This window comes from Anabas testudineus, chromosome 9 (assembly GCF_900324465.2).
Source record: "Anabas testudineus chromosome 9, fAnaTes1.2, whole genome shotgun sequence".
In the NCBI taxonomy this organism is placed as follows: domain Eukaryota; kingdom Metazoa; phylum Chordata; class Actinopteri; order Anabantiformes; family Anabantidae; genus Anabas; species Anabas testudineus.
Window position 1 is genome coordinate 25,395,435 of NC_046618.1, and position 16,214 is coordinate 25,411,648.

Consider the following 16,214-nt stretch of genomic DNA (forward strand, 5'->3'; position numbering starts at 1 on the left):
TGAGGTCGGCAGTCCACCAATTACTTTTATCTGCCACCAGTACAGTAGAAGTACTGTATTACTGCAGAATTACCAGTAGTTAGGTTTAGTAAGGGTTATTAAAAGTATAAACCAATATCATTAGTAGTTAGAGTATGAGTCAGTAGTACGTGTGCATGTATTACAGCTTCATGTAGATAAGTGTCAACAGTAAAATAACATATTCTCAGCATCATGTAAAGTTTCAGGTCAAAGTTACTTTGGTGACGTAGAGCCTCTCTTGGCTGCGTTGCTAAGAGACGCCCGCACTCCCGTCCCTCAGTCTCTGATGACGTCCTTCCCTAGCAACAAGGCAACGCGTGTTAGCAACCGGGTCCTGAAACTACAGGTGAGCAGATTTTATATTAACTAATGTATATCTTAAAGTAGTTCCCTACAGCAGCTTTATTATACGGGAACTTTTATGAAAACCTTAGAAAACCTTTACCTTAGACACAATCAACGAGTTGAACTGACTCAGAGCGAAGTAGTTAGCTAGCTTTTAGCAGTTAGCTGACGCTAATATTTGCTAGCATTTAGTAGTTAATTAACGTTCATTAGATTTAGTTTTAACCATCTGCATCTGCAAAGTAACTAAAGATGTGAGATACATAGAGGAAAAGTAACATGAAACACACATACTGAACTAAACAAACGTTACTAAAGTACAGTACGTGAATATAAGTACTGTTAACTTATTTAACCCTATTGTTTAAGCAAGATAGGGATAACAATACAAAGAGGAAGGTAAATTGAGTGAGCCTTTGTGGGCAGCAAGTGTAGACTAGAAAGAGTACAACAGATGCAGTATTTGCTGTGAGGATGCTGATGAAGAAGTACAGAGATGGGCAAAGAGTTGCATTGTGTCTTTAGATCTGCTGAGAGAGGAACTGTGGTATTGTATGAGGAAGTCTGGAGTGGCAGAGAGGTATGTCAGAGAAGAGCAGGGTAGTATAGAGCTGTAAGACAGTGATGAGGTGTGGTGTATGACGGAGGAGCTCAAAGTGGAGGTGGGTCCCCTTCGTGTTTGGTCTGGTCGTGGACAGGCTGACGGATGAAATTAGACAGGAATCTCCATGGACTATGTTGTTTACTGATGACATTGTGATTTGTGGCGAGAGCAGGGAGCAGGAATGAGTCTATCACAGAGAGAGCCCATGTCAGATGTTTTAGTGATAAAGTCAGAGAGGCCATGTAGAGGTAGTTTGGACATGTTCAGAGAAAAGATTGTGAACATATCATGCGAACAGATGATGAGGTTGGAGCTGCCAGCCAGGCAGAAGGTCTAGAGCAAGACCAAAGAGGAGATTTATGGGTGTAGGGAGAGAGGACATGAAGATGGTTGGTATGAGAGAAGAGGATGCAGAGGACAGGGTTAAATGGAGGCAGATGATTCGCTGTGGTGACCCCTGAAAGGACACAGCTGAAAGGAAAAGAAAAGGTTATATACAAGATCATAACAAGACCATTTATTTAATCAAACAACAATCACACACAGCAACAGTCACAAACATGATGAGAAAAGCTTGCTTTAAAGTCTCTCAGAGGAATTAAAGTATTTGCTTAATTATTCAGCATTTTAACATCTATACATTTACTGTTCAGGTTTTGGTTCAAAGTTCAACATTACCTTGTGTAATTAATAATTACACAATTAATAATTACACAAGGTAATTATTAAAATAATTTTTCTCCTGTTATCACAGAGGAAACACTTTTTTTTTTCACTTTTGGTAATCGTGACCTTAATTTCAATATTTTTACAGAGCAGATAGTAATTCTTTAACCTCTTATTTTGTCAGGACAAAATTGTCAACTCTCCTCAAGTTCCCAAAATGACGTCAATGTCTTTGAACAGAAAGTGAATTAATTTGGTCTTTCTCAAAGACCTCATGGATTCAGGTCTACTTGCACAAGTGCTTTGCCACGATCAGTTTCAGGTTAAGAGACACTTACCCTAAAGGTTTCCCTCTCCCTAGTGTTTTTTTATGGCTGTGGTAGATATTCTAAATGTGATGTGTTTATGGTCCTCAGGAAAAACTCTCCAGTGTGTGCAATCAGCCTTCATCATCTTCTTCCTCCTCCTGATGGATGAGACGGTAAAACCTCTGAGGATTCCTCCTCAGATGTCCATTTATGCCGACAAACACAACATCTTCCACCTGGTGCAGGTAAAGGACCATTCTGCAAGTTTGATTTGTTTAAACACTGCACACTAGTGAAGCTGTTTGTGTTTCAGAGCATGGTGTCCAGTCTGGTTATTGATCAGCCTGATGATCCCATCTCCTACCTTATCAGTGTGCTGCAGAGGAGCAGCGTGGACAGTAAGTCAACACACCTCATGTACTTTGTTTTTTTTAAACCATGTATGTGTGTTCCAGGTTGAGATTGTGTCCAGTAGTACTTTATAAAAACTGGATCAACTTCAGAACACTGATATGGATCTGGATCAGTTTCAACCTCTTATCAAAGCTGTTTAAGTAGTCTGAGAAATGTTTTCATTTCACCAAACAAACAGGAAGATGTCAAGCTAAATTATTTGAAACATCAAAATAATGGTTTAAAAAAAACACCAAATGAGCAGGATTGAAGAAAACCTTTTTGGTCATTTGACGTTGTTTCAGTGACCATTGTCTGTTTTTTCTTTTTTTAACGGAAGGGTAACAACAATTTTGTCCATGTCTGTACGATATATTTAGTCAAAACACTGTATTGTTTTAAATTCTGTTAGACCTCCTCGTTTTATTCACAGTGCATCTGTATTATGATGCGTTATGATGTGGTGAGTAATCCAAGAGTGTTGTTGTTCTATCACCCAGGACAAAAACTAAACTAATGTAAATAATTCATTTACATATGAAAATATAAATTCTTTACATCTGTAGTTTATTAGTTTTTATCCATACATAAATTCCTATGTGAAAGATGAGTCTTAACACAGAGTTCATCTCAGAAGATTTCAGTTGAACTCCTCACAGCCGATGAACAACAGTGTGACATAAGTCACAGGTAGATATGTAGGAGCAACAGAGAGGTTGTAACCCGCTGTCAGAAAATGTTGTTTGAATGATAAATGCTGTAAATGTCCTCTCTGATGGGTTCTGTAGAAAACAGGCTCAATGTATGAGAAATTATTATTGTTGCCATTAGATGGAGGTGTGTCTCACAAAGTAAATGGTAAATGGTCTGCACTTATATAGCGCTTTTCTACCTAGTTGGTACTCAAAGCTTTACACTGCTTCTCATTCACCCATTCACACACCGATGGCAGAGCTGCTATGCAGCTGACCTGACTCACCGGGGGCAACTAGGGGTTTAGTATCTTGCCCATGGACACTTTGGCATGTGACGTGGCAGCCGGGAATCGAACCACCAATCGTGTGATTGGCAGTCAACTGCTCTACCTATTGAGCCACAGCCACCCGCAAAGTGCAGACTGTGTGCTGCTCATGAATTACATTATAGTTATAATATTTTTTTATTAATATTTTACCCTAAACACCATTAACAGTAACAATTTTATTCCCATTATTTTGTTCTTAAATTCACTGTGTGTCAGTTCCCAGGGTGGTGCTGCTCGGTCCTCCTGCTGCTGGGAAACACACTGTGGTGAGTTAATTTGATTAAACCAAGAGTCTTATCACATGGAAAACATCAAAATAAAGCACACATCAGAAAATATAACTAAGGGTTAAATTGAATAGAGATAGAAATAAAACAGTTGAGAATAACTGGTAGGAGCCCTTATCTGTTCTGATGATTTTAGCTGAATCTTTATGTTTTAATGTTAATTTTCACAATAAATAAAAAGAACTCTGACACGATATGTTGTTGTGAGGCTGATGTGTTACTGTCAGAATTGTCAGTATTTACAGTATTTAATGTTTTCAAAAAGAGTCCCACAGTGATGTGTTGTCTGTGTTTTAGTTTGTGAGGTCTTGAACTTCCGACACTGTTAAGTGCCTTGAGATTACATCTGTTGTGAATTGGTGCTATACAAATAAAATTTTATTTAATTGAATTAAATGACTGTTGTGTCTGAAATCTGAAGTGTAGTGAAGCATACAGTCCTCAGGTAGTGACCAGTTTACAAATACAATTGTGATTGTTGTCTTTCTCAGGCCAAAAAACTGAGCACCGAGCTGAGAGCTGTTCATGTGACCCCAGACAGTTTACTGCAGGACCAATCAGAGCTGAGCGTGCAGGCACGCCAGTACATACTCACAGGGCAGGTAACAACACACACTAGAAATGTTCATGAATACTACCTGTGTGGAGTGTGTGAGTGTTTCTGGGGCTGTGTGACTGTTTTGCTGTATCTGTGTTCTGTTTCTCTCAGTAACCTGATAAAGGCTGTATATAGGCTGTTTATTGGATCAGTTGGTTCACAATAGTCTTTTATGGTCACTAAGCTTCATGTTCTGTGTGTTCAGGAGCTTCCGGCAGAGATGATGGTCCGACTGGTTCAAAAGAGGCTGAATGAGATCGACTGCTTCAAGAGGGTGAGGTTATTTAGACAGGCATTAGCACTGAGTTAGACTGTTAATCACAGTCAGACCTCTGTGCAACCCAGAGACCTCGAAGCGTTGGCTGCACACAATCATTCATACACCAAGTAAATAGAAGACTAAAACTAGACTGAGGTATTAAAACCTTTAAAACCTTTAGACTCTCAGATCTGTAACTCAAACTGGACAAGACAGCTCTCTGTCTAAAAGCATTGTTAACTGATTATCTGTCTGCCTGTCTCCTGTCTGTCTCGCTCTGTCCTTCTCTGATGTGCTGCTGTGATGATAATAATTAGCGCTCTGGTCGCTGCTGTGTCGTACTACGATTCCCAGCAGGCCGAGCAGTGTGTTGTGCCGTGTTGGTGCTTTTCCCCAGAGATCAGCTGATCAAAGAGACGAGCTGCTGTCACATCACACATGTTATTTTCACTTGGGCTCGTCCTCGCTGCTGCTCCTCATTAGCATCACGTCCCGTTTCCTGTCAGCGTTTATCAGGACACCGGGAGCCGCTTTCTGATCAGTTTAAGAGAATTAAAGCAGGAGAAGCTGCTGTCACAAACACTCACACAACAACAACAACACAAACTGCAGCTCACAACAGCACTTATCTGACTGATTGAACGTCTGCCCTCTGTTCATGCTGCCTGTGAGACGATAAAAACACTAATAAATAAAGAGAAGATGCTGAAATGGGGTTCAGTCATATCAACATTACACAGAGAATCTGAAGGTGGTTTCAGTCGTCATTGGAGAGGACGTAGAGGTTCTTTAGGTGTCCCTCAGGTGGTTCTTGTGGTCACTAAGTGTCTGGTGATATAGGTGGTACTAGGGGTCATTTCAAGGGACAAGTAGGTGGTTTCAACTCTTTTGGAGGTTATTAGGTCACTTCTCAGATCATCTGCTAGGTTGCATTGATTATTTAGGAGGTTCTAGTTTTTTTCTTGTGGTTGCTGAAAATGTTTTTTGGGAGGGTGCCTTGTATATTTAGTAGGTTCTATTGATGGGTTTGTTGGGCTCCATTGGATGATTCAAGTGTTTGTGTCTGTGTTTGAAGAATTAATGAATGGGGCGTGTCAATTAGATTTCTGAGGAAGTCCGGGGTCCTGTAGGTGGTTCTGTTTTTTCTGTCATAGAGAGGGTTCTATAGAGACTAGTTGTCACTTAGGAAAATGATTTGTTCTGCTTCTGTGGTTGTGGAAGTCCTTTACTGTGTTGGAGTGGAGATTGAAGAGGCCAACAGATCAGTGGTGCCCATCCCTGTTCCTCAAGGTACACTGTTCTTCTTGTTTTTAAATCAGCTTCTGTTTGGCTGAAAACACCTGATCCAGGTCAGGGGCAGTTGGACAACAAGCAGCACAGTGGGCTTTGACGACCAGGGTTGGGGAACACTGCTGTCGATCATTCTGGTGTCATTAAAAAGGTTCTTGATGTTTAGTTGTTAGTTGTGGATGTTTTGATGGAAGAAATTATTCAGATACTTGCAGGCATCAGTTAGATGTTGGAGGAGACCCTTGTTCTCACATGTGAAGCTACAGTTTGGTTCTTTACTCTAACTGGTTGATTGAGACCATAATTAGTCAGATTTCTACCTTATCTTTTCACTTGTGTGAAAGTTCTACTGTTCAGTTGTTTGTAGCTGTGAGTTCAGTTGGTTTTGTTAATCATCTCTTTTTCTGCTACCTCTTCTACAGTGGCAAGAAAAAGTATGTGAACCCTTTGAGGTAACGTGGAGTTTTGCATGAATTGGTCATAAAATGTGCTCCGATCTTCATCTAACTCACAACAATACAAAAACACAGTCTGCTGAAAACAATAGTACACAAACATTATATGTTTTCATGTTTTTATTGAATATAACGTGAACATTCACAGTGCAGGGTGGAAAAAGTATGTGAACCCCTAGCCTAATAACTTCTCCAAGAGCTAATTGGAGCCAGGACTGAGCCAACCTTGAGTCCAATCAGTGTGATGATATTGGATGTGTTGCTGAAAGCTGTCCTGCCCTTTTATAAACACACCCCAGTTTTGGGTTTACTGTTGCAGCACTGTTGCTACTCTCCTTAGGCGTGGTCGTCCTGTAAAGATGACTGCAAGAGCACAGCGCAGAATGCTGAATGAGGTGAAGAAGCATCCTAGAGTGTCAGCTAAAGAGTTACAGAAATCTCTGGCACATGCTAACATTTTTGTTGACACGTCTACAATAAGGAAAACATTAAACAAGAATGGAGTACATGGGAGGACACCACAGAGGAAGCCATTGTTGTCCAAAAAGAAATATTGCTGCACGTTTGAAGTTTACAAAAGAGCACCTGGATGTTCCACAGCACTAATGGCAAAATATTCTGTGGACAGATGAAAACAAAATTGAGTTGTTTGGAAAAAACACAATGTGAATGTTTGCATGTTATGTTCAATAAAAACATGAAAACATATAATGTTTGTGTACAGTTTTTTTCAGAAGACTGTGTTTTTGTATTGTTGTGAGTTAGATAAGATCGGAGCACATTTTATGACCAATTCATGCAAAACTCCACATAACCTCAAAGAGTTCACATACTTTTCTTACCACTGTACCTTCTACCTCTAAGGTGTCGTCACTTATCGAGTGCAGCTTTTGTGTGTTTTTAGCATGTTTCGAGAGTGAGGAGAGCAGTCTCTGAGTGATCAGCAGTAAGCCAGACATCTATTCCTCTAAACTCTACAAACAGCTGCTTCTTTCAGCCTTCAGCCTGCAGCGTTTAGCATCAGCGTTTAGCATTTAGCTTCAGTGTTTAGTGTGTGTGTGATTAGCAGCTACTTTGATCTGATAATGGCTGTTTTTGGCCGCAGGCTAAACTCATCACACACACTCCAGGGACTAACTCTGTGAGTGTGTGTTTATCTTCAGTGTGTCAGCGTAAATGGGGGAGGGGAAGATGATTGACAGCTCCCATCAGGACCACCCCTCCTCCTGTAATTACTCCACCAGTCTCACATCTTCTCCTGTCTGTCTGTCTGTCAAACTAACTTTTTGTGCAGTCAGACTGTTCTGGGGTCATGAACTCTTGTTCTAAAAAACATGGGGATGTGATTATTGGATAACTAAGTGTATTTACCCATGTACTGTTCTAGATACAGGTTTTTTGCAGGTCTTGAAAAGGCTTTAAAAATTTCTTACATTTCACGTATGTATATGTTTGTGACTGTGAGGAGATGTCTCACAGCTTCAATGTTCTTACTGGTTTTCCGTGTTTCTTTGACTGGTTTGACTTTGAAGATATCTTTTATTTCTGGTATTAATATTAACATGTTTTAAATGTCATTTGTTGGACACTACAGAAGGACTGGTATATTAATAAACAAACTAGTCAGTGTAATCCAGCAGTCATGTCCTTCAGTGAGTTCAGAGATCATTTCTGTTTTTAACTGATATAGATGTAGTGGACAAAATAACAGAAACAGTTCTGTGTATATTTCAGTGAAGTACAACAGCAGCACAAACTACATCCTCCAAAATGATGAAGAATCTGCGGGTCTCCTTGTCTTTATGGACCTTTACAGGGAGTTTTGTTTTGTGTCCGGACCACAACCTTTGGTTCACTGTCACTTCTTTCATAGCTCCATGTTCATCATCAGCAGGAAGCAGCTGTTTTCAGAATAAAAGCTGTAAAAAGCCACTGTTCACTACTTGCCAAGCAGCAATCAGCAGACACGGATTTAGGGACCAGCTGATGAACATAGGGGAGCATTTAGCAGCTAAACAGAAACACAGAGCTAAATTCATCAGGTGGACTCAAACACTGCTATATAAAACTGTGACTGCCGAATGTGGAAATAAGCTTTGGTTTGATCACAAGTTTAACAAATCATCAGTACTGTTTTCATTACTTGTTTGGGCTCAAAGCAAGTGCACAAAAGATTCCTTACTGCAAACATTTATAAAGTATTTGTACTTATCTTTCTATTTTATGGTACTTTACAATATGTCCAACTGCACAACATTCAGAGGGAGCCAATCAGCCAGTGAAGACAAACAGTTTGTCCAGCACACACACATCCTGTCATATGTAAGTGTGTGGCAGTGTTGCTGTCAGTTAGCTTTATTCAGCCTGGCAGGCAGCACTGAGGGAATCACACTACAGAACATTCTGAGTGAGACTGAGGCAGCTTTAGATGGTGCAGCTCTCTGCAGACTGGATTTATTTAGGTGTCATGTGGCTGTCATACAGCAGTGAACAGAGAATACACCTGCTGTCAGCCTCACTGAGTCTCACATATCACTTTAACACCAACACAGACAGTATAATGAGCTCAATATCTACGTTTACAGACAACATGGAGATTAATGATCAGGTTTGTCAGGCTCACACAGTCATAGTTGATGTCTGGTATCATAAAATCTCAGTTTACAACAGTGATGTCTTGAACTGATTTGGGCGCATTTTAAAGCACTGATATCGGCTGGAAAATGTCCAACTAATGCGATCCTTCACGTGTTCTGTCTTAGCCTGTTGGAGACAGGAGAAGGTGACTCTGAGATCAGACACTGAGGATGGCTAAATGCATAGATTCACTTATCAGGAAACATAAGCTGCTGCTAACTCCGATTCTTTATATACGGTAGAAGTTAATCTAATAGGTGTCTGACACAGTCTGACACACTGCATTTTTCAAGATCTACTTTCTAAATTAAAAATAGTCTCTTCATGGTATAGTATCAGCTGTTCCATCAAACCTGCACATAAAGAGGTCATAATAATAAACAGTATAATAAACTATCTGTCACAAGGAAAATTCTTCTGCATTCAATACTTTAATGATTTAATTTGCTTGATTAATTAATTGTTGTCTTGATACCTATCTGTTCATAATTTTACTTTAACATAAAAATTTCAAATTCCAAGTAAAGGATGTGTATTTTGTCCAGGTGTTTCCAGGACTCCTGGAGGATGATTTAAGGATATTATTGTGTCACAACGCAACATAAAGAACTTCTCTAACTGAAGAACTCACTGATGATCTGACATGTAGTTCAGTCTGTGTGTGTGTGTGTGTGTGTGTGTGTGTGTGTGTGTGTGTGTGTGTGTGTGTGTGTGTATGTGTGTGTGTGTTACAGGGTTGGGTTTTGGAGGGAATCCCCCAGACTCGTCTGCAGGCTCTGAGTCTGCAGCAGGCCGGAGTCATCCCTGAACATGTTGGTGAGACTAAAACCATATGATCAGCATTCTGTGTACTGTGTACAGTATGCGTGTTCTCTCATGTCATGTGTGTTATTAGTGATGTTGGAGGCTCCTGATGATGTGTTGTTGGAGAGGAGCCAGGGGAAACTGGTTGACCCACTGACTGGAGGTGAGTCCTGTTCAGTTCTGATGTATTTGTGTTGGACACGGGAACATAGATAGAAGATAGTTGCTCAGACAGATAATGTGTAGCTCCCGATTAAAAGGTTAGTCAGCAAAGGTGACAGGTAAAACTAAAAATCTACTAAATAACAAAAAATTTAACTTTAAACAGTTTAATAATTAAAGTTGCTTTCCACAATAATATTAGTCTACTAAAACTAAAGGAAATCATCACATTAAGCCAGTAGTAACCTATATTTTACTAATAAATACAAAAATAACGTTCTGCCAAACGGCAGTTTCCACTGTTGACGATGATCCTTTAAATTCAAACCATTTTTTAATATCATGTACTTTACTGTCCTCTTAGGGAAATTCATCTCAGGCTCAGTTTCTCTGCATCACTTAATCTCCTTCTAAACGCTTCTATATAAGTCATATCTTGAAAACATGCATTGAAGACCAGTTCCTCAGGCTGAACGCGGACTGGAACAGTGTGGTAGCTAATTACTAAACCTGAAACAGGTGCGAAGACTGAAGGAGGCTGAATGAATTAGGCCAGGTGAGAAAATAATTAGCAAGCAGGAAAAAGAACAAACCCTCACAGGGCAAAGACAGGAACTAAAAACATTTCCAGGGTCAGCCACATATCACTAAGTTCATATTTAACTATATACCATCATCACTGATGAAGCCCTTCGTTTCTGTAGACGTGTACCACCAGACCTTCATCTGGCCAAGTGATGACAGCATCGCTCAGCGTCTGGAGAAGGGGCAGGGCCTGTCAGAGAAGCAGCGACTGGCTGAGCTAAAGCGTTACCGCTGTGAGGTCACAGGTTTGACTTCAGCCTATAAGCATGTCCTGAAGATCGTCAACGGTGACCAACCTCATGAAGACGTCTACCAACAAGGTACAGACACAGAGACAGCCAAACGTAAGATGAATAAGTGTGATGATTTAGAAGAGAAGTGTTGTGATTCTGATGTAATCTGACTGAAAATGTGTCTCAGTGCTTGTGTTCGTCCAGACTCGTCGTCACTCCAGAACTCCTAGAATCCTCCTGTTGGGTCCACCTGGGTCCGGGAAGAGTCACCAAGCCAGTTTGCTGTCAGAAAAATACAAGATGGTGGACGGTACACTCACACACACACACACACACACACATGGTAATACATGTATTACACAAGTGTGGTGGCTGCTCACTTTGACCACTCTATATATAACACTGTGGTGTTTGTCAACTCTGTACAACAAATATCATATTGAAAACATGTATTGTATCTTCTTCCCTGTGCTATCATCATCTTCTCCAAAAACAAACTCAGACTGAAGTGTTGACAACTGATCCACCAGGGACATGTTAAACTTTAAGTTTCTGTGGGAGAATTTCACTTTTACAGTGTTTATATTTTTATTAAATTATCAAAATATAAACAATATTCTATCTGATTATGAAGCATCAGTTCCTTTGCTCAAGAAAGTACTAATAAAACATTGTTAAATTGAAAAAAGTCATTAAATATTTAAGTACAATGAAGAAATGTACAATAAGTGTATCAATTATTGATATAATTTGTTTAATCCAGGTTACAACCTGGACAGTCTTTCTCAGAACAATCATTTAACCTACAGACAATTTAGAGCCACCAATTACTAATTTATTATTATTAATATTTTATATTATCATTAGATTTATCAAATAGATAAAAGTAAAACTGATGATTATTTTAATTAAGGATTATTCTACTGATTATTTTCTCACTTTATAGAACATGTTGGATTTGTGCAGAAACCTGATTTATAAGACATGTGGAACACATCTGGACTAGACTCAAACACTGTTATCAACAGCATCAAGTTCAATACTGTTTAAAATACTTTTTTATCAGGAACTCAGAGGAATTACTTTATCACTATAGTACTGGTACTTTAATATATTTTACAGTGTACTTTGTAAACTGAGAAAGCTGTAAGGTTAATGACAGGTTTTGTCAAATTTCTTTAAAAAATCAGAAAGTTAAATCTTATTTCTGAAAGTGTTTATTCATGTAATTTAGTACTTTGTAGAACATCATCTGGCATCTTTGAGTCTACTTACCTACTTTATAAATTTCAAATTAAATTTACAAAACGGCAAAATGAGCAGAAAGTAAAAGGAATATATGAATTTATTGTGAAGCCACTGTACAGGAACATATGTTTTATACCAGCTCATGATCTCCTGTCTGGCAGTGTGTTGTGGTCAGCTGTTGAGGTCTGTGGCTGCTGATGGTTCAAGTCTGGGAAATCAGATCCAGCCGTACCTGGATGACGGACGACCAGGTACCTACACACATATTATCTGTGTAAATTCACAGCAGCATGTGTTAATGTGCTAATATTAATAAGATCGTGCACTACGAATACACTCACACAAACTCCTCCCCCATCTCTTTTACCCCTCTGTTCTCCAAATGTCTCCATCCGCTTTAAGGAAATCTTGACAGATGAAGATGAGAGATGTGATCACAGCAGCTGTGTTTAATAATCAGTGTAGATACATTCACTAAATCAATCTGCTGTTAACCTTCAGCTTCCTGTGAGCTGCTGTTCACCTCCTCTGATAATAACACACCAATGTCCAGGAATTATAACAAACAGTTAATTGATGTACAGTACCACCACTCTCTCAAAATCTGCAGGAACATTTCAGAACTCTGTGTGTTATCAAAGGCCAAACACATTTTATTAATCCCCTATGAATACATCTCTACTCTGCTCTCCATTTGTCCTGCTCTGTGTAGTATTGCTGTAACATGTTTTCTTTGGATTCCAACTCTGATAAATAAAATATCCTCTCATTTTGTCACACACTCACACACACATCACAGACACAAGAAGAAACACTGAAACATGTTTCTTCAGTGTACACAGTCAAATATGCCCTGGATCATTTCCACCACTCTGCAGAGGCTCTCAGAAGTCTTAATCTATGTTAACCTCCACAGCAATAATTAATTAACTTGTTGGTCCAGTTCCAGACACCCTGGTTCTGCAGGTTCTGGAGCAACGTCTGAGTCGAATGGACTGCAGCTGCAGAGGGTGGGTTCTGCATGGCTTTCCCTGTGACCTGCAGCAAGCCCAGAGCCTGCAGATGTCCCAGCACCAGCCCAACAGGTACTACACAATGCTACTGATGTACTACTATTGTTACAAACCAGGATCACAGTAAGTTTTGTTGTGGCTGTTGAGACCCAGAATGTGTTTGTGGCCAATTACTGCACACAGAAGCCCAAACTATCCAGGGAAACTACTTAGGGAACATGTCAGGGACTGTAAATATAATTTAACAGGCTGACCGCCTCCCCACAGACACACAGGGTGGGGCTGCAATAATGTTTGTGCTGATGAATGTTTAATGCTGCTGAATTGATATTCACTCTACCAGCTTTTAAATTCTCAGTTCTCTCTGTCAAACTTTACTCATCTCCTCCTCCTCTCAGCGTTTTTGTCTTAGAGCTGACAGATGATGTTTGTCTGGAGAGAATCACTCTGAGAGCTACAGATCCAGTCAGTGGAGAGAGGTCAGTGCCACCAGGTGAACCAGTTAACTTTTTATGACCTCATAGACAGAACACAGAACATCACTGAATCTCCTCACGGATCTCCTTCTGCAGGTTCCATGCTATGACAAGACCGGCTCCGAGCTCTCAGGTCCAGAACAGACTGAAGACCAGACCAGAGGACAGCATACAAATTGTGACACACACCCTGAACCAGTACAGGATTCACTCTGCAGCTCTGCAGGTACACGTGTATTGATCCTTCTAAAACCCTCAGTTACCTAAACCTGATTCTGGTTTTGACCCTTCATACTGCTTCGATCATATGAATATAAATATGTCCAAAGTCTATATCATTATATCCATGTTCCTGACCACAGTGTGTGTATGTGTGTGTGTATACAGTCTATGTATCCAGATGCTGTTCATATCAATGCTGATCAGGATCCTCACACTGTCTTTGAGGCTCTGGAGAGCAGATTAACTACTAATTGAAAGGAGGAGGACTCACCTGGACTCACAGGAGAGATACAAAGGTCGACTCTTCTACTTCTCTTCAGGATAATTTTTTTTATCTAAATGTTTTTTTATTTGTTCTGAGGAAAATAAATATTATATAGTTTTCTCTTTAAACAGTTTAACTCCAATAAGAGTCAATGAACAGAACCAGAAACCCAGGTTATGCACAGTTAATTATCAGTTTATTAGGAGCATCAAGCTGAAGATAAGTGAGTCTAAGCCAACAGTCCTGCAGCGACAGAAGACCTGGACCTCACATGTAATGACACTCATCAAAGCACAGCAGCTTCTCCACATCCTGTTCACATGCAGAAGGTGAGTCTCCCCACACCATTGACAACATTGGAACAGACCCTGCACAAGCTCTGCAGAGGGAAATGTGATGCTTGTAGGTGGACTAGTCACAGTTGTTGCGATCTGTGTTGGCTGTGATACGCAGCTACAGCTACACAGAAACGTAAAGTGGCAAGAAAAATTATGTGAAACTTTTGGAATTTTATTGTTTTCTGCATTAATTTGTTATAAAATGTGATCTGATCTTCATCTAAGTCAAGAGTATTAACAAATTCAAATCTTTCATGTCTTTATTGAGAACAACCATAAAAACCTCATAGTGTGAGTGAAAAAAGTTAGGAACCCTTTGATCAATAATAATAATTGGAGTCAGATGTTAGCATACCTGGAAGAAAATTATTTTGAGGGAGTGGACTAGAGATACTTTGACTGACAGTTTGCGCTGCACAGGAAGAATATGCTTATGTGAGCCATGCCTCATCAAAAGGACCTTTCATAGGTTCTACGATCAAGAATTGTTGATTTACCAAAAGCTGGAACGGGTTACAAAGTGAAATTAGAGGCTTTAGAAACTCTCTAGTCTACAGTTGGCAAACAATCTACAATTAGAGACACTTTGGAACTGTGGCTACTCTATCAAGAAGTGGGCGGCCAGTCAAAGTGAACCTAAGAGCAAAACAAACACTCATCAGTGAGGTAAAGAAACAAGTCTGAGTGAAGATTTAAAGGCAACATTGGAACTAGCTAACATCTGTGTTCATGAGTCTACAGTAGGTAAAACATTGGCAGGGTGTCTATGGCAGGACACCACAAAGGAAGCTGCTGCTAAATTAAAAAGAACATTGCACACCTGAAGTTTGCTAAAGAACACGTTGACACTCCACAGCAGTATTATCAAAATGTTTTGTAGACTGATGAAACTATATGCAACACAGAACACACAGAACTACATCTGGTGTAAGAAGGTCACTGCATGTCATCATGAAAACACCATCCCAACCGTAAAATATGGTGGAGGAAACATCATGATTAGGGCCAGCTTTGATGCATCAGGGCCTGGTCAGCTTACAGTGATTGACTGGAAGATGAATTCCCAAGTGTATCAAAAAGTCTTCAGGATAATGTGAGAATGTTTGTACGTCAGCTGAAGTTGGGTGATGCTACAGGACCCTGACCCAAAACACACAACAGAATGACTTCACACATGAGACGTCCAAAGAATATGACAGAGCTAAAAGCTGTTCAGTGTGAAGAATGGGCTAAAATTCCTCCTGAATGATGTGCAGGTCTCATCCACTTATCATTTCACCTTATTAGAATCAAACAGTTCTGAGGTGAATAGTCCTGATCCACGAAGGTTAGAATGTTCACAGATGTTAGTGGACAAAGTAATAGAAACACCTTTCAGTATAACACATCAGTCTACAGTGTTCAGACTGACAGTGAAGCAGGAGGTGAGGACGGGGTAGAGACGCTCACCTTTTTCAGTCCATGCTGGACATGGAGACGCTGCTCAGGATCTGGAGGACCAGGACCTAAGAGCTCTTCACCCTCTGTGCAGCAGCATGTTGTCGTCCTGACATCTGTGATTATCTTCTTGTTTTTCCAAAGTTGTTCTCTGACCTAAAACACTGATTAGAACAGACTGTTTAATGACTGTGTGTGTGTGTGTGTGTGTGTGTGTGGACTGTCGCCTCAGGCAAACAACATCTGTTAAAGCTGCTGACGTCTCAGAGTTCAGCTGCTTCCAGCCTTTTCACACCTGAAAACAAAAGTCAGAAATGATTCAGAAACGTTTGTGACAGACGTCAGTGTCAGACAAACATGAGGATTTTTAAAGTCCGACATTTTCAGATCATGATAAATAAAACTTCACTGTGTTTTAGTTCAGCAACAGATTCAAGCTGAATGCTTGGTCATTAAAGCCAAACTGTGAGACTTTACAACATACTTTATATAACTTTACTATACTTTATTATCCTGTTTCCCTTATTATGTATTATGTTGGCTC

The 16,214-nt window shown here is 39.9% G+C and overlaps 1 protein-coding gene across 2 annotated transcripts; it reads left to right on the top strand.

Moving 5' to 3' along the window:
• Window positions 1–106: 106 nt before the first annotated feature.
• Window positions 107–14,373, top strand: ak8 (adenylate kinase 8). 2 transcript variants are annotated; one of them, XR_003297688.1, is made up of 16 exons: window positions 107–367; window positions 2,053–2,189; window positions 2,258–2,342; window positions 3,578–3,627; window positions 4,140–4,250; window positions 4,452–4,520; window positions 9,622–9,703; window positions 9,783–9,854; window positions 10,558–10,758; window positions 10,859–10,981; window positions 12,081–12,170; window positions 12,863–13,004; window positions 13,331–13,411; window positions 13,505–13,634; window positions 13,796–14,118; window positions 14,225–14,373. XR_003297688.1 is itself a non-coding variant. In XM_026343600.1 (15 exons), exons 2-15 carry the CDS (start codon window positions 2,106–2,108, stop codon window positions 13,883–13,885), a joined length of 1,410 nt encoding a protein of 469 aa, XP_026199385.1. In that variant the 5' UTR covers window positions 107–367; window positions 2,053–2,105; the 3' UTR covers window positions 13,886–14,373. The 2 variants fall into 2 exon arrangements, 1 of the variants encoding a protein (XP_026199385.1); XM_026343600.1 differs by having other exon boundaries at window positions 13,796–14,373.
• Window positions 14,374–16,214: the final 1,841 nt, after the last annotated feature.